A 17707-nucleotide genomic window follows, 5' to 3' on the forward strand; every position below is an offset into this window, starting at 1 on the left:
GTCATCTATGATCATTTGAACATCTTGGTCATGTTCTGTTATAATCTCCACCCGGCACAGCCAGAAGAGGACTGGCCACCCCTCATAGCCTGGTTCCTCTCTAGGTTTCTTCCTAGGCTCTGGCCTTTCTAGGGAGTTTTTCCGAGCCACCGTGCTTCTACACCTGCATTGCTGTTTGGAGTTTAAGGCTGGGTTTCTATACAGCACCTTGTGACACCCGCTGATGAAAGAAGGGCTTTATGAATAAATTTGATTGACATCAGCAGCCATGTCAATCACCATGTACAACCAGCCACACAATAATGTAATATGAATGGAATCAACAGACGTATTCTGTGACTAATGGGAATAATGTGTTTTCATCACTCCGTACCAGAGGAGCTTTGGGTCCGGCATCAGAGTCAATAGAACCCTGCTTGAGGAGATGGTGCAGCATGTTACAGGCAAGTCCAGGGGAGGGAGCCAACCCTCTGTGATTCAATCAGTCAGCCTGGCCCTCAGCCAAGTGCCAAGATCTGCCCATCCAGTGTTATGCAGATTAGCTGCACATGCATGATGAGGAATGAAGGAATTTGTCATCATTTGCATCATTCCACAGAGATGCGGACTGAGTGGGGAAAGAAATGGGTCCAGGCTTGTCCTGTCCCACGGGCAGGTTGCAGAGGGAGCAGAGCAGGGAGATCTTTTTCACTGTAAATCGAAATCCCACTTTGAATTTGTCAACAACAAAAAAAAAGGATGTATTGTTAATGTCCTACTGTTTGAATATGCTTACTGTAGACTGCTCATATGTCAGGCTGAAAGCAAAATTGTAAATCTAAGTGGTAAAATGATCGCCCATAAAAATAAAATATGGAGATGTGATGTTTAAATGGCAATTCCAGAAACGTTCTGTGTTTTTATTTCCCCAGAATGATTATCAGAGATAATTAAATCCCTCATTAGCCATGGGGGTTGAGGCTATTCAAATACAAAATGGCACAAATAAATAAAATTTATTTAAACACACACATCATCTCACCTCCCCTCTACTGTTAAACACCCTGAGGACTCTGGAGGCTTTTGACCACGCACACATGATTTTCTGTCTCTGTCACTGTCTATGCAACTGTTATGACTGATTTGACTTCCAGCTCATTGCAAGGTTTCCACAGTGGTTAATAGTATGGCTTTGACCCCTTTAACTGTCAATGGGATAAATGGTATCTCAACAGAAGAACTGAAAGGAATTGGCTACATTTCAATGCTACTGTTTTGGAAGGTAATACATATCTATTCTTCTGAAAACATTAGGAAAATGGTAGCCTGGATGCCGACCTGTCTTCGCTCTCTTGCAAATTCTTTATAGAGTTGTCATGCCAAACATTTAGCTTGACAATGTTGTAAGCAAAAGCACAGATCTGGGACCAGGCTAGGAAAATGGTGCATGCATGCTTCTATTGTCAGTGTGAACTTTCAAGAGTACTGGATATTTTTTAGTGATGTCTCAACAACAACAGCAGGACTTGGGGACAGTCTGCAGTGCTCTGCATTCCTATAATTTATGAGAGCTAAGACTAAAAAGTAGAGCCTCCCTGTTAGATTGTTTTACTTGTTTTTATATTATATTATTTTCTATGCTAACCTTTTATGTTATATTCTATAGAATATTTAGAGTAGAATAATATAATATTATGTTAATATTATGTTTAAAAATATATACAAATACCTACCATCAAATCGGACCCATAGTTTACCACGATTATTGCGTACAATCAGATTTATCTGAGAATCTGATGACGTTTAAATTTTCTGAGCAATTCACCATGCATTCCGCAGTGGATGATACACCTAGGAACCAAGAATTGCGAAAACGTTTCCGCCCGTGGATTTATAATTGCCGTCAGTTGAAGGCTTGTTTTTGGAGAAAGTGAACGTTTTAGTATAACGTTAGCTAGATAGCAAGCTACATGCTTATTTTGTCAAATAATAACAGTATTTGTTACTTAATAGCTTGTGGGGCGTGATTTAGCCATTTCTAAAGGTTGCCATAAGGTGAGTTGGCAGAAATTAATCGAATGAATGTTGTTTCATAGCTACATTTGTGGGTAGCTAACGTTAGCTAGCTAGCTATGTTTCAAAAGTAACCAGCCTCCCTTGTTGGCTAGCTAGCTAGCTAATATTTGTAAAAAAAATATATAGATTTTGGATATTATTTGGTAACATTTCATTTGAAGGGGTCCTTATTACAGTGTAACTACTACTGTAACAAGTATTGTAACGTTAGTTGATTGTAATAACTCATAGGTATACTGTAATAACATCATGTAACTACTGGTAATTGCAGTCTGTAATTACAGTGGTTTAACAACAAATAAGTGTTTATTTTCTTCTCAGCTGCATCCGGTTCAATAGTAACTGTCATAAGGTCGTAATCTCTTGTGGACAGATTCGCTGAGTGTTGCGAGATTTAAACAATTGGAGGCTCAATAGGCTATAATTATCTACCTGTGAATGCGCACTCTTTAAAATCTCCACTCAATGTTGTTGCTAGCACATTGCCCCCAAAAGTGTACCATCTGGGTTAACATGGTTGAGTTTACAAAAACAGATCAAATATAGATAGGTCAACCTCACTGACTGGGGTTTACCATACGGGTGTCATCCGAGATGGCGGCAGGTTAGCCTAGTGTTTAGCCAGTAACCGAAAGGTTGCTGGTCGAATCCCAGTGCAGACTATGTGAAAAATGTATCGGTGTGCCTTTGAGCAAGGTGCTTAACCCTGTAAGTCACGCAATATTATTTAAAATTATAATAAAAAAATTACTCATAATGAATGCATATGTTACCCATAACTACATAATATATCTACATAAATACAATGTATTTACAAGGTGTATCTTGAGGGACACTTGTAATTCACGTGTACTTATACACGTATACAAAACATTAGGAACACCTGCGCTTTTCATGAGTGACCAGGTGAAACCAGGGGAAAGTTATTTATGTCACTTATTAAATCCACTTCAATCAGTGTAGCTCAAGGGGAGGAGACAGGTTAAAGAAGGATTTTTAAGCCTTGAGACAATTGAGACATGCATTGTGTATGTGTACCATTCAGAGGGTGAAAAGATTTAAGTGGCTTTGAACGGGGTATGAGTATGTCAGGAACTGCAACGCTGCTGGGTTTTTCACACTCAACAGTTTCCTGTGTGTATCAAGAATGGTCCACCACTCAAAGGACATCTAGACAACTTGACACAACTGTGAGAAGCATTGAGAGTCAACATGGGCCAGCATCCCTGTGGAACGCTTTTGACACCTTGTAAAGTCCATGACCGGACAAATCAAGGCTGTTCTGAGGACAAAAGGGAGTGCAACTCAATATTAGGAAGGTGTTCCTAATGTTCCTCACAACCTGGCCCTTATTTTATGGCTTCTGGAAGTGTCATCCAAGTGGGAGGATAAACACAGTAGTACACCACAGAGTACATGTAATATCTGTATACGGTCTGATATACCACAGCTGTCAGCCAATCAGCATTCAGGGCTCGAACCACCCAGTTTATAATTGTAATGAATTTGTACTTAGATAGTACATTACCCATGCTGACCCTTATTTTAAGGCTTCCGGAAGCACCATCCAAGTGAGAAAATAAACACACTAGTACACCACAGAGTACATGTAATATCTGTATAAGTACAATGTAATTACTAGGTGTTACACCGGATTTAGCTAGTTAAAATGAAGTTCATCTTGGTGTACTTGTAATTATTGTGTACCTACAACACTAGGCTAGCTAGCAAATGCTAGCGAACTACCTATGTTAAATCGTCCATGGAAAACGTACATTTTCTCTCCTGTATTGCCGTTTTTTAACCTACAACACTGTGTATCTTTTGCGGTAATCTTTCATGTCTGTATTTTGCACACTGACATTCTTCTTGACCCTGTTCTATGCGCACTGTGTCAGCACATGTGGGCATGTTCGGGGTCGTTGTTATGTCGAGCGTGTTGCGCAGATTGACAGATCTTGCAATGATGTACAGTATGTATAAATCATTGAGGTCTTGACAGGATGCCTTAATTCCTGGGATAAATAAATAATTGCCCCAATGCATCCCATCCAAAAGTGAGAATGTTCCTCAACGGTGAAACCCTTGTAAGGTTACATGACAGAATAAGAGTTTGCGTTATGACCATTTTAAGTTAATTTATAAACTATTATTCAACTAAGCTTAAAATGCTTACAATTTGGCAAGCATGAATAACTATGTAACAACTTTAAATTTAACTTTTTGTTAATGTGTCTAAAAATGGTTAATTAATGGTTAATAACCTTTTACTGCAGTGGGCTGAATCAGGGTCGCATAGAGTGTTTCTTCATAGTCTTAAACATACTGTGAAACAAAAGTGTTCAGCTCACACACATGGTTATGGGCTTAAAAAAAAGAAGGCACCTGTAGCATGTCAGATATTTATTTTGTGAACCCATTTTTGCCATTGCGCCTGGGCATCAGAATCCAGAGCCTTTTTTTGTAGACTTGTGTCAATGAGGTGGTCGGTTTTCAATTGGCTAACCCTTATCATGAGGTTTGTGCAGGCTGAAATATGGTGCATTGGGATGCTATCGGAAACTTGAACATTTGTAACAAGCATGGTAACACGCATTCTTTTTTACACCCCTGTAATTACAGACTGCAGTACCACATGTTGTTACAGTGTAACTATGAATTATTACGATTAATTACAAGACTTGTTACAGTGTAATGACATATGTAATTACACTGTAATAAAGAACCCTTAGTTTACATACTCTATAATACGTAACAATATTTGTAAATGACTAAATGATTTGTTCACTACAGATGTTGTCCTCCCGTATTTCCAGCTGGGATGTGCCACGGTGGAACTAGAATGATGTTAGTGGACACAATGCTAGCCCGGCAACATGGACCACAGGAGGCCTTTGGTGTTATGGAGAAGATGCCACAGGGCAGGAATTATCAGTGTGTCACATGCTTGAAATGTTTTTCCGCCCCATCCAAGCTACAGAGGCACATCCTTTCACACACAGGACAACGACCATTTGGGTGTCACCTCTGTGAAAAGGCATTTCGGCAACTAGCACACCTGAAACTCCATCTTAACACACATCTTTATCCAAAACGAACTGAACAGAAGAAGATGAATGTAAAGTCTAGCTTGCATCCAAGTGGATATGAAAATACCCCTCCTGTAAAGATAGACAACTCAAAAGCATGTTTGCAGACAGGCTCCTTGGACCCAGTCGATGCAGAGGACACATTGGAGGTAGACATCAGGCCTACTGGACCTGTCTACATAATTGAGGAAAACTCTCTCTGTTCCCCTCGCTGTATCGCTGAACTATATCCCCCACACTCTGAGGTCGAGAGGTTTAAGAAGCAGCACACAGAAGAGGAGCCAATTAGGAACCACGATGACTGGAGTGAACCTGAGAAACAGACACTGGATGAGGATAGATCCTCCAGAGATGAAACAGTGGACAAACATACAAAAATAATTGAGAATTCAAACTCTCATAAATGCCCTGAGTGCTTTAAGTGCTTCAGCGCCCCGTCCAAATTAAAGAGGCACTGCCTGATTCACACAGGCCAGAAACCATTTCAGTGCTACCTATGCCGGCGTGCTTTTAGGCAGCTGGCCCATCTTAAGGTACACTACAGCATTCACTCAGGGGTCGCGAAGTCTAGAAGTCTCAAATCTTTCTCTCAACCCCAGAGGTCAAAAACCTGGCCAAGGAACTATCCATGTAACATTTGTGGCAGGAGATTTAAACAGAAGAGACATTTGATAGTTCACCAGCAAACTCATCAAGGTCCAGATACTGCTGTGCACCCTGATAAGTTAGATAATACGAGTAAGGCCTGCCTTCCAACTCACACTGACCATGCTTCGCAAGTAGATTTCTCAAACTCTGAAAATGCTATAGCGTACAATACAGAGCTGAATGAAAAGAGTCAGATACCTGTTGTTGAAGGTTTAGACATCTTATCTGAAGAATGGCATAACAGTGCAAAGCCTGCGTCACAGGACATTGACCTCACTCGCTCCTCAGACAGAAACAATAAGTCATCTGTGTCTCATCGCTCTGACCGTACAAACACAGGTAAGGTAAGGGAAAATCAGTGCATGCTGTGCCTAAAGAAGTTTGACTATCCCTCCAAACTCTCCCGACATCTATTGGTCCACATGGACATCAAGCCGTTCGGATGCACCGTCTGTAGTAAGTCTTTCAGACAGCTCTGCCACTTACAGAATCACATGAAGGCGCAACACGTAAAAAGCGACAATGTTTTGAAAAGTGTAGAAGATGCTCCCGACCAACCAGGTGTTATTCTATTAAAGGACAAGTCTGTTTCTGAGATGAGGAGAAATCAAAGTGAACATTTAGACCAAGTTTCTCAACCTCAGGAAGGCAGCAGAGACATCAGTGAAGTTGGTTGTTTTCTAAGCCAGTATGTTCTACCTGTCAGACCTACCTTAAGTCATTGCTCCACTGACAGTCTCTACAACTATGGTGCTCAACAACCTACATGGAACCCCAGTGGGAAGCTGCTACCTGGATTGGACTGTGATACAGTAAACAGGAAGTCTGCAGAGCAGCCTGTGTCTCTCAGACAAGTGCATAACACAGACTACACAAATACCAGTGATGTGTTGGAAAGCACACCAACACACCAATCACTGGTAGGCATATCTAAACAAAGGAGTTGCATCTTTCAAAACAAACCCACAATCCATGGCAGAGGGCGTTATAGTTGCCCAATTTGTTCAAAGCGCTTTGATGCTCCATCCAAGCTACAGCGGCATTCCCTGATCCATACAGGACAGAGGTCCTATCAGTGCCCCACTTGTCTCAAGACATTTAGACAAAAAGCTCATCTGAAGGTGCACCAGTCTGTTCATGAACAAAGAAAAGAGGCTAAACCCTCTACTAGTCATAGTGAAGACCGAGAAACCAAGTCTTTCTCAAGACCAAAAAGGACCCCATCTCCAAATGAAAAGGATGTAGTCTTTTGTAATAGGAGTCAGAAGACATCACGTGACAGTGATCTCTCTGCTGTCCCTCCATCCGACTGCCCTCTGACAAACAACGTCAACAGCCCACCACCGCCATCTGTTGCACATAGGAAATTGGGGGGGTACCAGTGCATGGCCTGTCTAAAGAAGTTTGACTATCCTTCTAAACTCTCCCGACATCTCTTGGTCCACATGGGCATCAAGCCTTTCAGATGTGCCGTCTGTAGTAAATCCTTCAGACAGCTCTGCCACCTACAGTCTCACATGAAGGTCCACAATAGTAAGACCACACTGCATGAGGAGGGTCAACAGAAGAACATCAACTTGGCTCATCTGGACAACATTCCCCCTGAGGCTGGGGTTGTTTCTGAGGGACACGTCTTTGCAGCAAGTCTTCATCCAGATGAACCAGGCCCAAGTCAAACTTTTGGAAATAACATACAAAATAGTAATGGTGGTGAATCCTTATCTCACTACTGTTCAACAGAAAGCATGAACCAATCAACAGAAATCATCAGAAAGAATGAAACAACCCCAACCCCTGAACAGTCAGAAGACATGAAAAGCATGAAGTCAGAAAATAACTGCCTAGTGGAGCAGAAATGTATCTCGCCTCCTCAACTGACAAAGAGCACTTGGAATATTGCTGAAGAGAAACATGTGGACAAGTTTCCCTCGGATGAATATTATGGACAGCAAAACCACCCCCTGATTCCCAACTGGTTAAACCCCTATCCATATCAACAAGAAACCGCAAATAACAAACAGACATATCCAATTGCTACTCACCGTATTCCTTACCTGGAGGAACCAGGATCCAGCCACAGTGACCAACCGGAAATACCAGTTGATGTGAATCACAAGTTAAATCTATATCAATCCCCTTTAGAATCTCCTAGCACTAATTCACAATATGAAGCTAAAGATGAGGAAAGGTTGGAGGTTGGGCTTAGGTCAGAGTTTAATGTTACATACAAGTCAGAACCTCCCAACGACCTTCAAAGCTGCTCAGACTGTAGTCAGTGTTTTACCACCAAGGGGAAACTGAATCATCACAGGTGTTCTCCAAGACATTCAGTTGAAGAGAGGCAGGCGAGCTCATATCGGTGCGCTATCTGCTTCAAAAGCTTCGAGGCTCCCTCGAAATTGAAAAGACACTATGTTATTCACACAGGCCAGAGGCCATTTCAGTGTACAGTGTGTGGAAAGGCTTTCACCCAGGCAGGCCATTTGAAGACACACCTGCAAATCCACAGGTAAAAGACTTGGGACATTCACCTACTGTATAACGACTCTAATCACAGATCTCCACACACTCATATCTTACTTATATTTACCATTCTCCTCTACTCTCTAACATTAGCTTTTTGAATTGCAGAATATACCTTTTATTATGTATATTTTTCTGCCTTTCTATTCTGTCTTATTTTCTTGAAGTGGCTTTTATAGATGGTATTATATGGTTTAATGACTTTGTACTATATAGTAATGTACAAGTGGTGTATTAATTGGTTTTAACAATCTGCCTATTTACAGTGTGATATTGCATGTTTATGTGTTGCCTGCATTATGAATATGTAAATATGACAGCAGTCGGTACTTCTGTTTCACACACAAAGTATACACTAGTGCAAATGTGTCTTTAAGGCAGTACTCTGGCTGGCCATGGCATTATGGTGCTAGTTGGTTATAGCTAAAATAAAATACATTTTGGGTAGGTCTTGTTTTTGGAACTGAGGTAGGCATTATTTATTCTGAAAAACATTCTGAAAAATGTTGAGGATCTTAAGAGGAGACTACCTAAGTTGGATCAACGCCATCAGATAACTTGGGAAGTCGTTTCATTGTGACTTGCAGTACCACCTATTCACACAAGATGGCATCATGTCTATTTGTTTTGGTTGGTTGAGATGCGGTTGGAGAAGGAGAAGCTTCTGACTTCTAATGACCGATGTTATTCGGGGGACACTTCAGTGTGAAATAAACGTTTTTTTTACATGGTAGATTTTCTGTTTGACATTTAAATACATAATCATACTGATTTATGAATGTGTACTCATTTGAAGTGTTTGAACTGTCTTTAATCCTGATGTAAAGGTTCTGAAAAATGTTGAGGATCTTAAAGAGTAGACTACCTAAGCTGGCAGGCCATGACAAGATAAAAAGCTCATTGACCTGTTAGGGATTTGTGGAGTACGGATTACGGGGATTATTTTCCCCCTAAAACCATTCAAGATTCAAGCTGTTTCTTCTTTAACCCTCCTGCTGTGTTCTGGTTGAATTGGACTGATTTACAAGTTTTCTCTCTGAAAAATTTAGTTAATTTAATCTGATTGTCATATAAGGTTCCATGACTTTGTCCACACAGGGCATCTGAACACACAAAATACATTTAGATGATTTTCATTACATTTAGGGTGTTTTATTTAACATTTGTACACCTGTGGTGTTCCCGGTCAAAAATGACCGGTCAGTAGAAATGAATGGGTGAGACTACAATTGGTGTATAAAATTTAGTTCAGGCACATGCCCATTCATTATATGGACACACTTCCTCTCCCAGACCCCCACATGCATTTCTGTTTGAGCACACACACACACACACACACACACACACCTCACTCCCTATTCTTGGCTTCCATGGCAACCCCCACTGGAACCTTTCCCCAATAGAATATTTCCCCCACAGGAACCACAAACAATCGCAACATTGTTTCAATAATATATAGAACTTTCCTTGCAGCTCTGGTATATAAAGCTTTTTTGAGGCCTTGCTCACAATCCATTCTGTGGCAGCACAATGACCAAACAATATACTGTATGTGAGGCTCGTGATCATATCTTTGATCATGACACTGGTGAGGAGGAGAGTCCTTGTTAAACTTTGACACAAAGTAGTCTGTGTTAAATAGCACCATATGTTTAATCTGAGTATTTGTTATAGTCAAAATAAACATTCTGCTTTTTTTTTTACTCAAAAACGAGCTGTATGAGCTCAGGTCAATGAGGCCTACGGGTCTCATAGCTAATAGAAGTTCAAAACCTGTAATGTTCACAAGAACTTAAGTTGATAAAAAAAATCTAACACAACATTAGGTGATAATATATGCATTATTATGGATTTATAATCAGCTATGATGGGGCGGTCATTTTGGACTGGGAACACAGAATTAATTAACATGAAACGAACACAACAGGAGGGTTAAGAGTTTCACAAGATGTTATATTATGTTAAGTATATTATATTGTATGCAGTTCTACTGTATATGCAAATAAGTCGTAGAAGTTTTATCCAAATGTGTTACAACAGTTCATTGACGTAAGGATAAATCAATATTGCTTGTGCGGGCGTTTTTAATGTAAAAGAAAGTGTAAGGGATGTTCTTCATTGTTTGCGCTCCCTGCTGTCACACAATGGGGATGTGGGGAGGGATTCATTTCTGTCATTTTGTACATCTATATTAAAATCTCTCTAAATGAAACATTTTGGTCTTTACTGAGGCACCTCACAAAAAACAAAATACCAATTTTATTAATGGATCAGGTCAGATATTTTTGGGAGTTACCTGTCCACGTAAGAATATCTCAAAATGCCTCAATATGTAGGCTAGGTGTAATTGACAAACATAAGAAAACATAGACAATGCTACCCTGAACCATGGCCTTACCTGTGTAATTGACAAACATAAGAAAACATAGACAATGCTACCCTGAACCATGGCCTTACCTGTGTAATTGACAAACATAAGAAAACATAGACAATGCTACCATGAACCATGGCCTTACCCTCACCCTGACAGAATGGGTTTAGTTTCTGAAATACACAGTTGGACATTATGTGTCTTCTTGCTGCTCAGAGCAGAGGCAACAGACCTTCATATTTTATAGGTCAGGTTGTGATTACAGGGCAGTGTAATAATCTCTGACATGTCTCTGGTGTGCAGACATGGGATCTAATCCTAGCAGTAGTAGCCAGTCCTGCCCTGTTGCTACCTCATGTCCCCATTTGATTGGATTGAGTAGCTTTACAGTAGACCTCCAACCCAACCTGTGTGGATTTGATAGATCATAATAATTAATATCACTTTTATAGACCTATTCATTACATAAAGAATCTCAAAGCGTTGCAAAGCATCAACAACAAAAACCATGCAATTAAAAAAAAACATAATTAGTCTAATCATCATACAGTTCTCAATAGTTGATATTCAGATTTACCTTATGCAGGCGCGTAACGGGCTTTGCATGTGTGGTTCCATTGCGCGGGCTGAATAGATTTCAGACGCTGAAAATCCTCCCACTTGTTGGCCAACAGATTTTCTCCTGAAGTTGTCGTTCAATATATAGTTTTCTGTACTTTTAATTATAATTGTGTGGACAGACCAACTAGAATGCATCAAGACAACGGAGTTCAGAATATTAGGGATCAATGAAAGGAAGCTATCTAAATATATGCATAGTGTTTCCGTTTCAGCACCAACTGGTGTAGCCCTTTCCTGTAGTCAAATGAGCTCATGGATGGAATGTTATTAACACTTTAAATTCATAAATAATACACTTTTTTTTATAACGTCGAAAATTCGGTGTTTCTATGTCAAACGGTTTTGTTATATTTCAGTCTTCTGTGATGTACATAAAGTGTAATATTGGGACGCAAACATAACATGTAATATATTTCAACTCTATATCTGACATGGTACAGGTGTCTTCTTCTTTTTAACCCCTTAACCATGTGTGTGAGATGTATACTTTTGTTTCAAAGTAGATTTGTTTAAGACTACCAAGAAACACTCTGTGAGACCCAGATATAGTAAGTAAAAGGTTTTTAAAAAATACTCCGATTTGGTAGATTATTTAGGCAAATTTTAAGGTTAGGAATGTATGTTTGACTCATAAAAAAACAAGTTTGGAGATATTTCCAAACTTGTTATATATCCCAAAATATATCGATTAATAAAAAATACAGTGGTTTTATTCATCCTAAAAGTTGCCATATTCAAGTTCAAACCATTACATTTTAGAAGGTTAAAAAAAGTTACAATAGGGGTCGAACAATAGGCTAGTCCTAGGAATCTACCCAAATCATCACTAATTAAGGAACTGTAATGACAACGGTCCAGTCGTCATGAACCGTGCGCAAGGCGGTTAAAACTGCTACAGTATGTGTGGTCTGAGTTCTATAATGTTTCAAATAGGCTACAGGTACCAAATTATTGCTCAGCGTTAGGCTAATATGATCCACTATTGCTAGCGACCCTCGGGAACAGCTACATGGATGTGACAGAGAAAGAAAGGCAAACGGAATGGAATGATGCAAAATGTAGGCTTTAAATAGAACACTAGAGTTACAGTTCTAAATGTATGTGGGTATTACTAACGTGCCTCCCGATAGTGGCTACTATTGAACTTGATACAAATCGTTAAATAAAACAAAATCCTGGGCATATAATTAAAACATTGTAAACCCGCATAAATCAACTAGGCGGGTTCGGCCTTACAGAAGCCTATAGCTTGTGGTCTCCATATTTCATCGCTGCAAATTATGAGTGCATAGAATTAGACATTTCAATAAAGGCACAGCTATTTATAGCCTACTTCACTGTGGAAAATGGGCCAATACATGTCATGTTGATATTGTGTTTTATTTGCTTCCATATGACTGGTTTCACATTTGTCTCCAGGGATAATGAGGAATAATCATCTAAAACAATTGTTATTTGTATTTACAATCCCCTTCTCCAAATATATTACTCATTTACCTAGCTCTTGTCATTAGCTGTTATTGATTTATAAATTACAGTGCATGGAGAATGCTGAATATTTCTATCGAAAAATGAAAGTATATGCCTTTCCACTTGGAAGGTTCGCTCAACCTTGTTCATGGTTTCCTCCCGTGTAAAGGAGGTGGACTTATGAGGGAATTAAGTCTTGGTCATAATATGGAGTATCTGTAGACACATCTCCACCACACCTCCATTTATTTGATCTCCACCCCAAAGGAATGGCTGATGTATAGCATTATATTCTCATGCTTAAATTCAAGGTCAGAATATGCATAGAGAGAAAAGTGCATAAAAAGGCAATTACTTCCATTTACAGGAGCTTGACTCTATCTAGATGGATGTCAAGAGACTAAAGGTTGAAAAGTTCATGGCTGATCTTGATGGAGAGAATGGTATACTAAGTGGAGAGCTGTATTGGATATATCTAGCTCCAGATTACATATACAAATTGAGTTTGTGCATCTTTTTTTGTGGGGGGGGAATGATTCTGGCTCCATGCTTGTGGATGGCATGAATGCACTTTAAATCGTTTTAAACATGTGTGGAGTTTTTCAAACACTTAACAGGTCATGTCCAGTACGGTCATATTGATTACATTCAGCAGATCCAGTCTCATGCATGTCACCATTTGGCATGAGAGTCAGTGCCCTAAAAGTCTTAGAAATCCTTTGTATTTACACAGTTTCCAGTTCATGTCTGAAATTCTTCACATAAAGACGGGAGTATCAACCAACCAATCAAATCTCAGGCTCTCCCATCCTGTTCCAGCTAGCCATTTGCCTAGCAGCACTGCAGGAGACTACAAGACGGTGAAACGGGGACTTATGTATTTTTTTATGAGCCCATCAGCGGTAGGCAGGCGGGTGGCTCTGGGGGTCAGGCTCTGGGGGTCAGAGGAAGTGCACTGCTCAGCAGGTCTGAAACCACATCAGGGTTTAAACGGTGCAGGTGATGTTAAGGTAGGCAGGCGGGTGGCTCTGGGGGTCAGAGGAAGTGCACTGCTCAGCAGGTCTGAAACCACATCAGGGTTTAAACGGTGCAGGTGATGTTAAGGTAGGCAGGCGGGTGGCTCTGGGGGTCAGAGGAAGTGCACTGCTCAGCAGGTCTGAAACCACATCAGGGTTTAAACGGTGCAGATGATGTTAAACCCCCAGGGTGGCGGAATCTTAACAAAGCTTGATCCCTTTTTTGTGTGAAACTCAGTGCTCATGGCCCTCTAATCTCAACCCATTAAACATGCAGACAGGAGACCCATGCCTCTGTGACTATTTTACTTAGAGGAACTGTTAAATATAACTGTTGAATAGTCTCATAGTGTGTGTGTGTGTGTGTGTGTGTGTGTGCGTGCGTGCGTGCGTGCATGCGTCAGAGAGGTCCTTTTAAGAACTAGAGTTGGAATCAGTAGTTTTAAAGACGGTGTTAGAGCCAAAATGTGTGTTTCAGGGACTCAACTACCTATTGTGTGTTGCGAGGAACATAATTGTTTCTGTGAAACATGTCCTCTATCTACCCAGTGTGTCTCCAATGAAAACTCCTAGTTACGTCAACGTACACACAAGCATTATATGGCCTGAAAGAAACGTTATTGTACGTCACGACCCAATCAGTATTTGCAAGAAGTGCTGACAAGCTGAATGCACCGAGCTGTCTGTTTAAACTACTAGCACACAGCTCTGATACCCATCCATACCCCACAAGACATGCCACCAGATGTCTCTTCACAGTCCCCAAGTCCAGAAAAGACTATGGGAGGCACACCGTACTACATAGAGCCATGACTACATGGAACTCTATTCCACATCAGATAACTGATGAAAGCAGTAGAATCAGATTTTTTTTTAAACCGATAAAAATAGACGTTATGGAACAGTGGGGACTGAGAAGAGACACACACACAGGCACAGACACACATACACATGATAAGACACGCACTCTAGACACACATAAACATGGACTTTGTATTGTAGATATGTGATAGTAGAGTAGTGGCCTGAGGGAACACACTTCATGTGTTGTGAAAAGTGTTATGAAATGTAATGTATTATTTTAAAATGTATATAACTGCCTTAATGTTGCTGGACTGCAGGAAGAGTAGCTGCTGCCTTGGCAGGAACTAATGGACCCGAGGAAGAATAGCTGCTGCCTTGGCCTGAACTAATGGGGATCCATAATAAACCCCTGGAAACATAGCTGCTGCCTTGGCAGGAACTAATGGGGATCCATAATAAACCCCAGGAAGAGTAGCTGCTGCCTTGGCCTGAACTAATGGGGATCCATAATAAACCCCTGGAAACATAGCTGCTGCCTTGGCAGGAACTAATGGGGATCCATAATAAACCCCGGGAAGAGTAGCTGCTGCCTTGGCAGGAACTAATGGGGATCCATAATATACCCCTAGGAAGAGTTGCTGCTGCCTTGGCAGGAACTAATGGGGATCCATAATAAACCCCTAGGAAGAGTAGCTGCTGCTTTGGCAGGAACTAATGGGGATCCATAATATACCCCTAGGAAGAGTTGCTGCTGCCTTGGCAGGAACTAATGGGGATCCATAATAAACCCCGGGAAGAGTAGCTGCTGCCTTGGTAGGAACTAATGGGATCCATAATAAACCCCAGGAAGAGTAGATGCTGCCTTGGCAGGAACTAATGGGGATCCATAATATACCCCTAGGAAGAGTTGCTGCTGCCTTGGCAGGAACTAATGGGGATCCATAATAAACCCCTAGGAAGAGTTGCTGTTGCCTTGGCAGGAACTAATGGACCCCAGGAAGAGTGGCTGTTGCCTTGGCAGCAGCAAATAGGGGTTTCCTTAATAAATACAAATCAGTGTCTGACCTATCTCCCATACCGACTAACCTTGTCCCAGTGCCCGGTCCCTGAACCCTAACCATTGATGAAGTTTCACACCCAGACAGTCCTAACATCACGGCCTGCCCTGTCAGCCTCTCTCCCACAGCGGAGCTCCAGCATGGGGCCTCTGTTTGTGTATTTGTGTAATATATATTTGTCTCTGTGAAACTTGATCCACAGGAACTGGATGGGAATGAGATGCATTTCTAAGGGTATTTCGGAAAGGGCCTGGGGGGGCCATGAGCTTGGGCTTTGGGGTCTTTGGTTTCAAGGCCTCTGGAGCCACCTAGTAGAGAAATGCTAGACCACAGGAATTGTTCCAGTGTGACACTGTGTTAGGGATGGACTGTGGCCAAGTCATAACTTATCCCCAACATCACCAAAGTGGGTTATGTTTGGAGGGCTTCCTGTTGCTAGCCATGTTGCTCATTACCATGAGCAACTCATTTATAAGCCTACTATACAGCATACCATCAATTAAAGGCAAACAGTCTACACTATAGAAAATTATAATTAAACACCAACAAATCTAGTTGTTTCAACTAATTATTATTTAGTTCCATAGCCTTTGTGTTACCTGAACAACAACAAAAATCATTGGCCCAAACTTAGCTCTAACTTGAGAAAAGATTGGCAAAAGTTCTGTCAGTTTAAAATGTGTTCAACTTGTCTCATACTGTATGTTCATTGAACTGTAGCAATTATTATTTGGACATCTTAACTAATAAAGGCTGTGCAGCTGGTTACACACACAGTGCTTTCAACAGACAAGATTTTCAACTACATATTTGACACACGTTATTACATTGTGCATGTTCATTTATACAGTAACTATTATTCAACATGTCCTCACCTGGGATTTGAACTCACAACCTCTTGGTTAATGTCATTCCGATCTTCCTGCTACACCACCAAGTCTGTTTCAATTATCAGTCAATCATTGATTTGATTCACTTATTTAAGCAATTGTATTTTTTTTCTGTATAGTTGTCTAATGTTGGTGAGGAATATTACTAGCAGGAAGATCAGAATGCTGTGAACCAAGAGCTTGTAAATTCAAATCCCAGCTGAGGACATGTTGAATATGAACTACTGTAAAAAATAAACATGCACATGTTGAATATGAATTACTGTAAAAATGAACATGCACAATGTAATCCTGTGTCAAATATGGAAGTTGAAAATGTATGTTAAAAGCACTCTGTGTGTGTTTAAATAGTTCCACAGCCTTTTTAACATTTATTTTTCTAAGGTAAGATGCCCAAATCACAATTTCTAGTTGAATGAAAATACAATTTCAGCAAACACATCATTTTAAGTATACTGAAATCTGCCTACGTTTTCTCACATTGGATCTAAGTTTGGGCCAACTAAAAATGTTAAGTTCAGGTAACACTGACCTTGTTGAGAAAATTTTGTTGAAACGTGATTTTGTTTTTACAGTGTACTTCAATACAAATTGGATTTAAACAAGTACTCTGAAAACAAATATCATATCTCCTTAAAAATGTTTATCTATCTATCATGATGTTTTCCATATGTCCTGTAGAAAAAGAAAAGGAATGAATGTAAGATGTATGTTCCTGTGAACATGTCAACCTGAATACAAACATCAAGGAAGTTTACAAAATGTATCCCCCTGTATGAATGTTTCATAAATAATGTGATGTGTCCCCCTGTATGAATGTTTCATAAATAATGTGATGTGTCCCCCTGTATGAATGTTTCATAAATAATGTGATGTGTCCCCCTGTATGAATGTTTCATAAATAATGTGATGTGTCCCCCTGTATGAATGTTTGTTAAATAATGTGATGTGTCCCCCAGTATGAATGTTTCATAATGTGATGTGTCTCCCTGTATGAATGTTTGTTAAATAATGTGATGTGTCCCCCTGTATGAATGTTTCATGAATAATGTGATGTGTCCCCCTGTATGAATGTTTGTTAAATAATGTGATGTGTCCCCCTGTATGAATGTTTCATAAATAATGTGATGTGTCCCCCTGTATGAATGTTTCATAAATAATG

General features: G+C 40.2%; 1 protein-coding gene across 1 annotated transcript; it reads left to right on the forward strand.

The window, feature by feature from the left end:
* Positions 1-1896: 1896 nt before the first annotated feature.
* On the forward strand, positions 1897-10527 carry LOC110522535 (uncharacterized). The gene is made up of 2 exons (XM_021600983.3): positions 1897-2034; positions 4849-10527. Exon 2 carries the CDS (start codon positions 4877-4879, stop codon positions 8303-8305), a length of 3429 nt encoding a protein of 1142 aa, XP_021456658.3. The 5' UTR covers positions 1897-2034; positions 4849-4876; the 3' UTR covers positions 8306-10527.
* Positions 10528-17707: the final 7180 nt, after the last annotated feature.

This window comes from Oncorhynchus mykiss, chromosome 4 (genome assembly GCF_057628025.1).
Source record: "Oncorhynchus mykiss isolate SJ-2025 chromosome 4, ASM5762802v1, whole genome shotgun sequence".
NCBI lineage: Eukaryota > Metazoa > Chordata > Actinopteri > Salmoniformes > Salmonidae > Oncorhynchus > Oncorhynchus mykiss.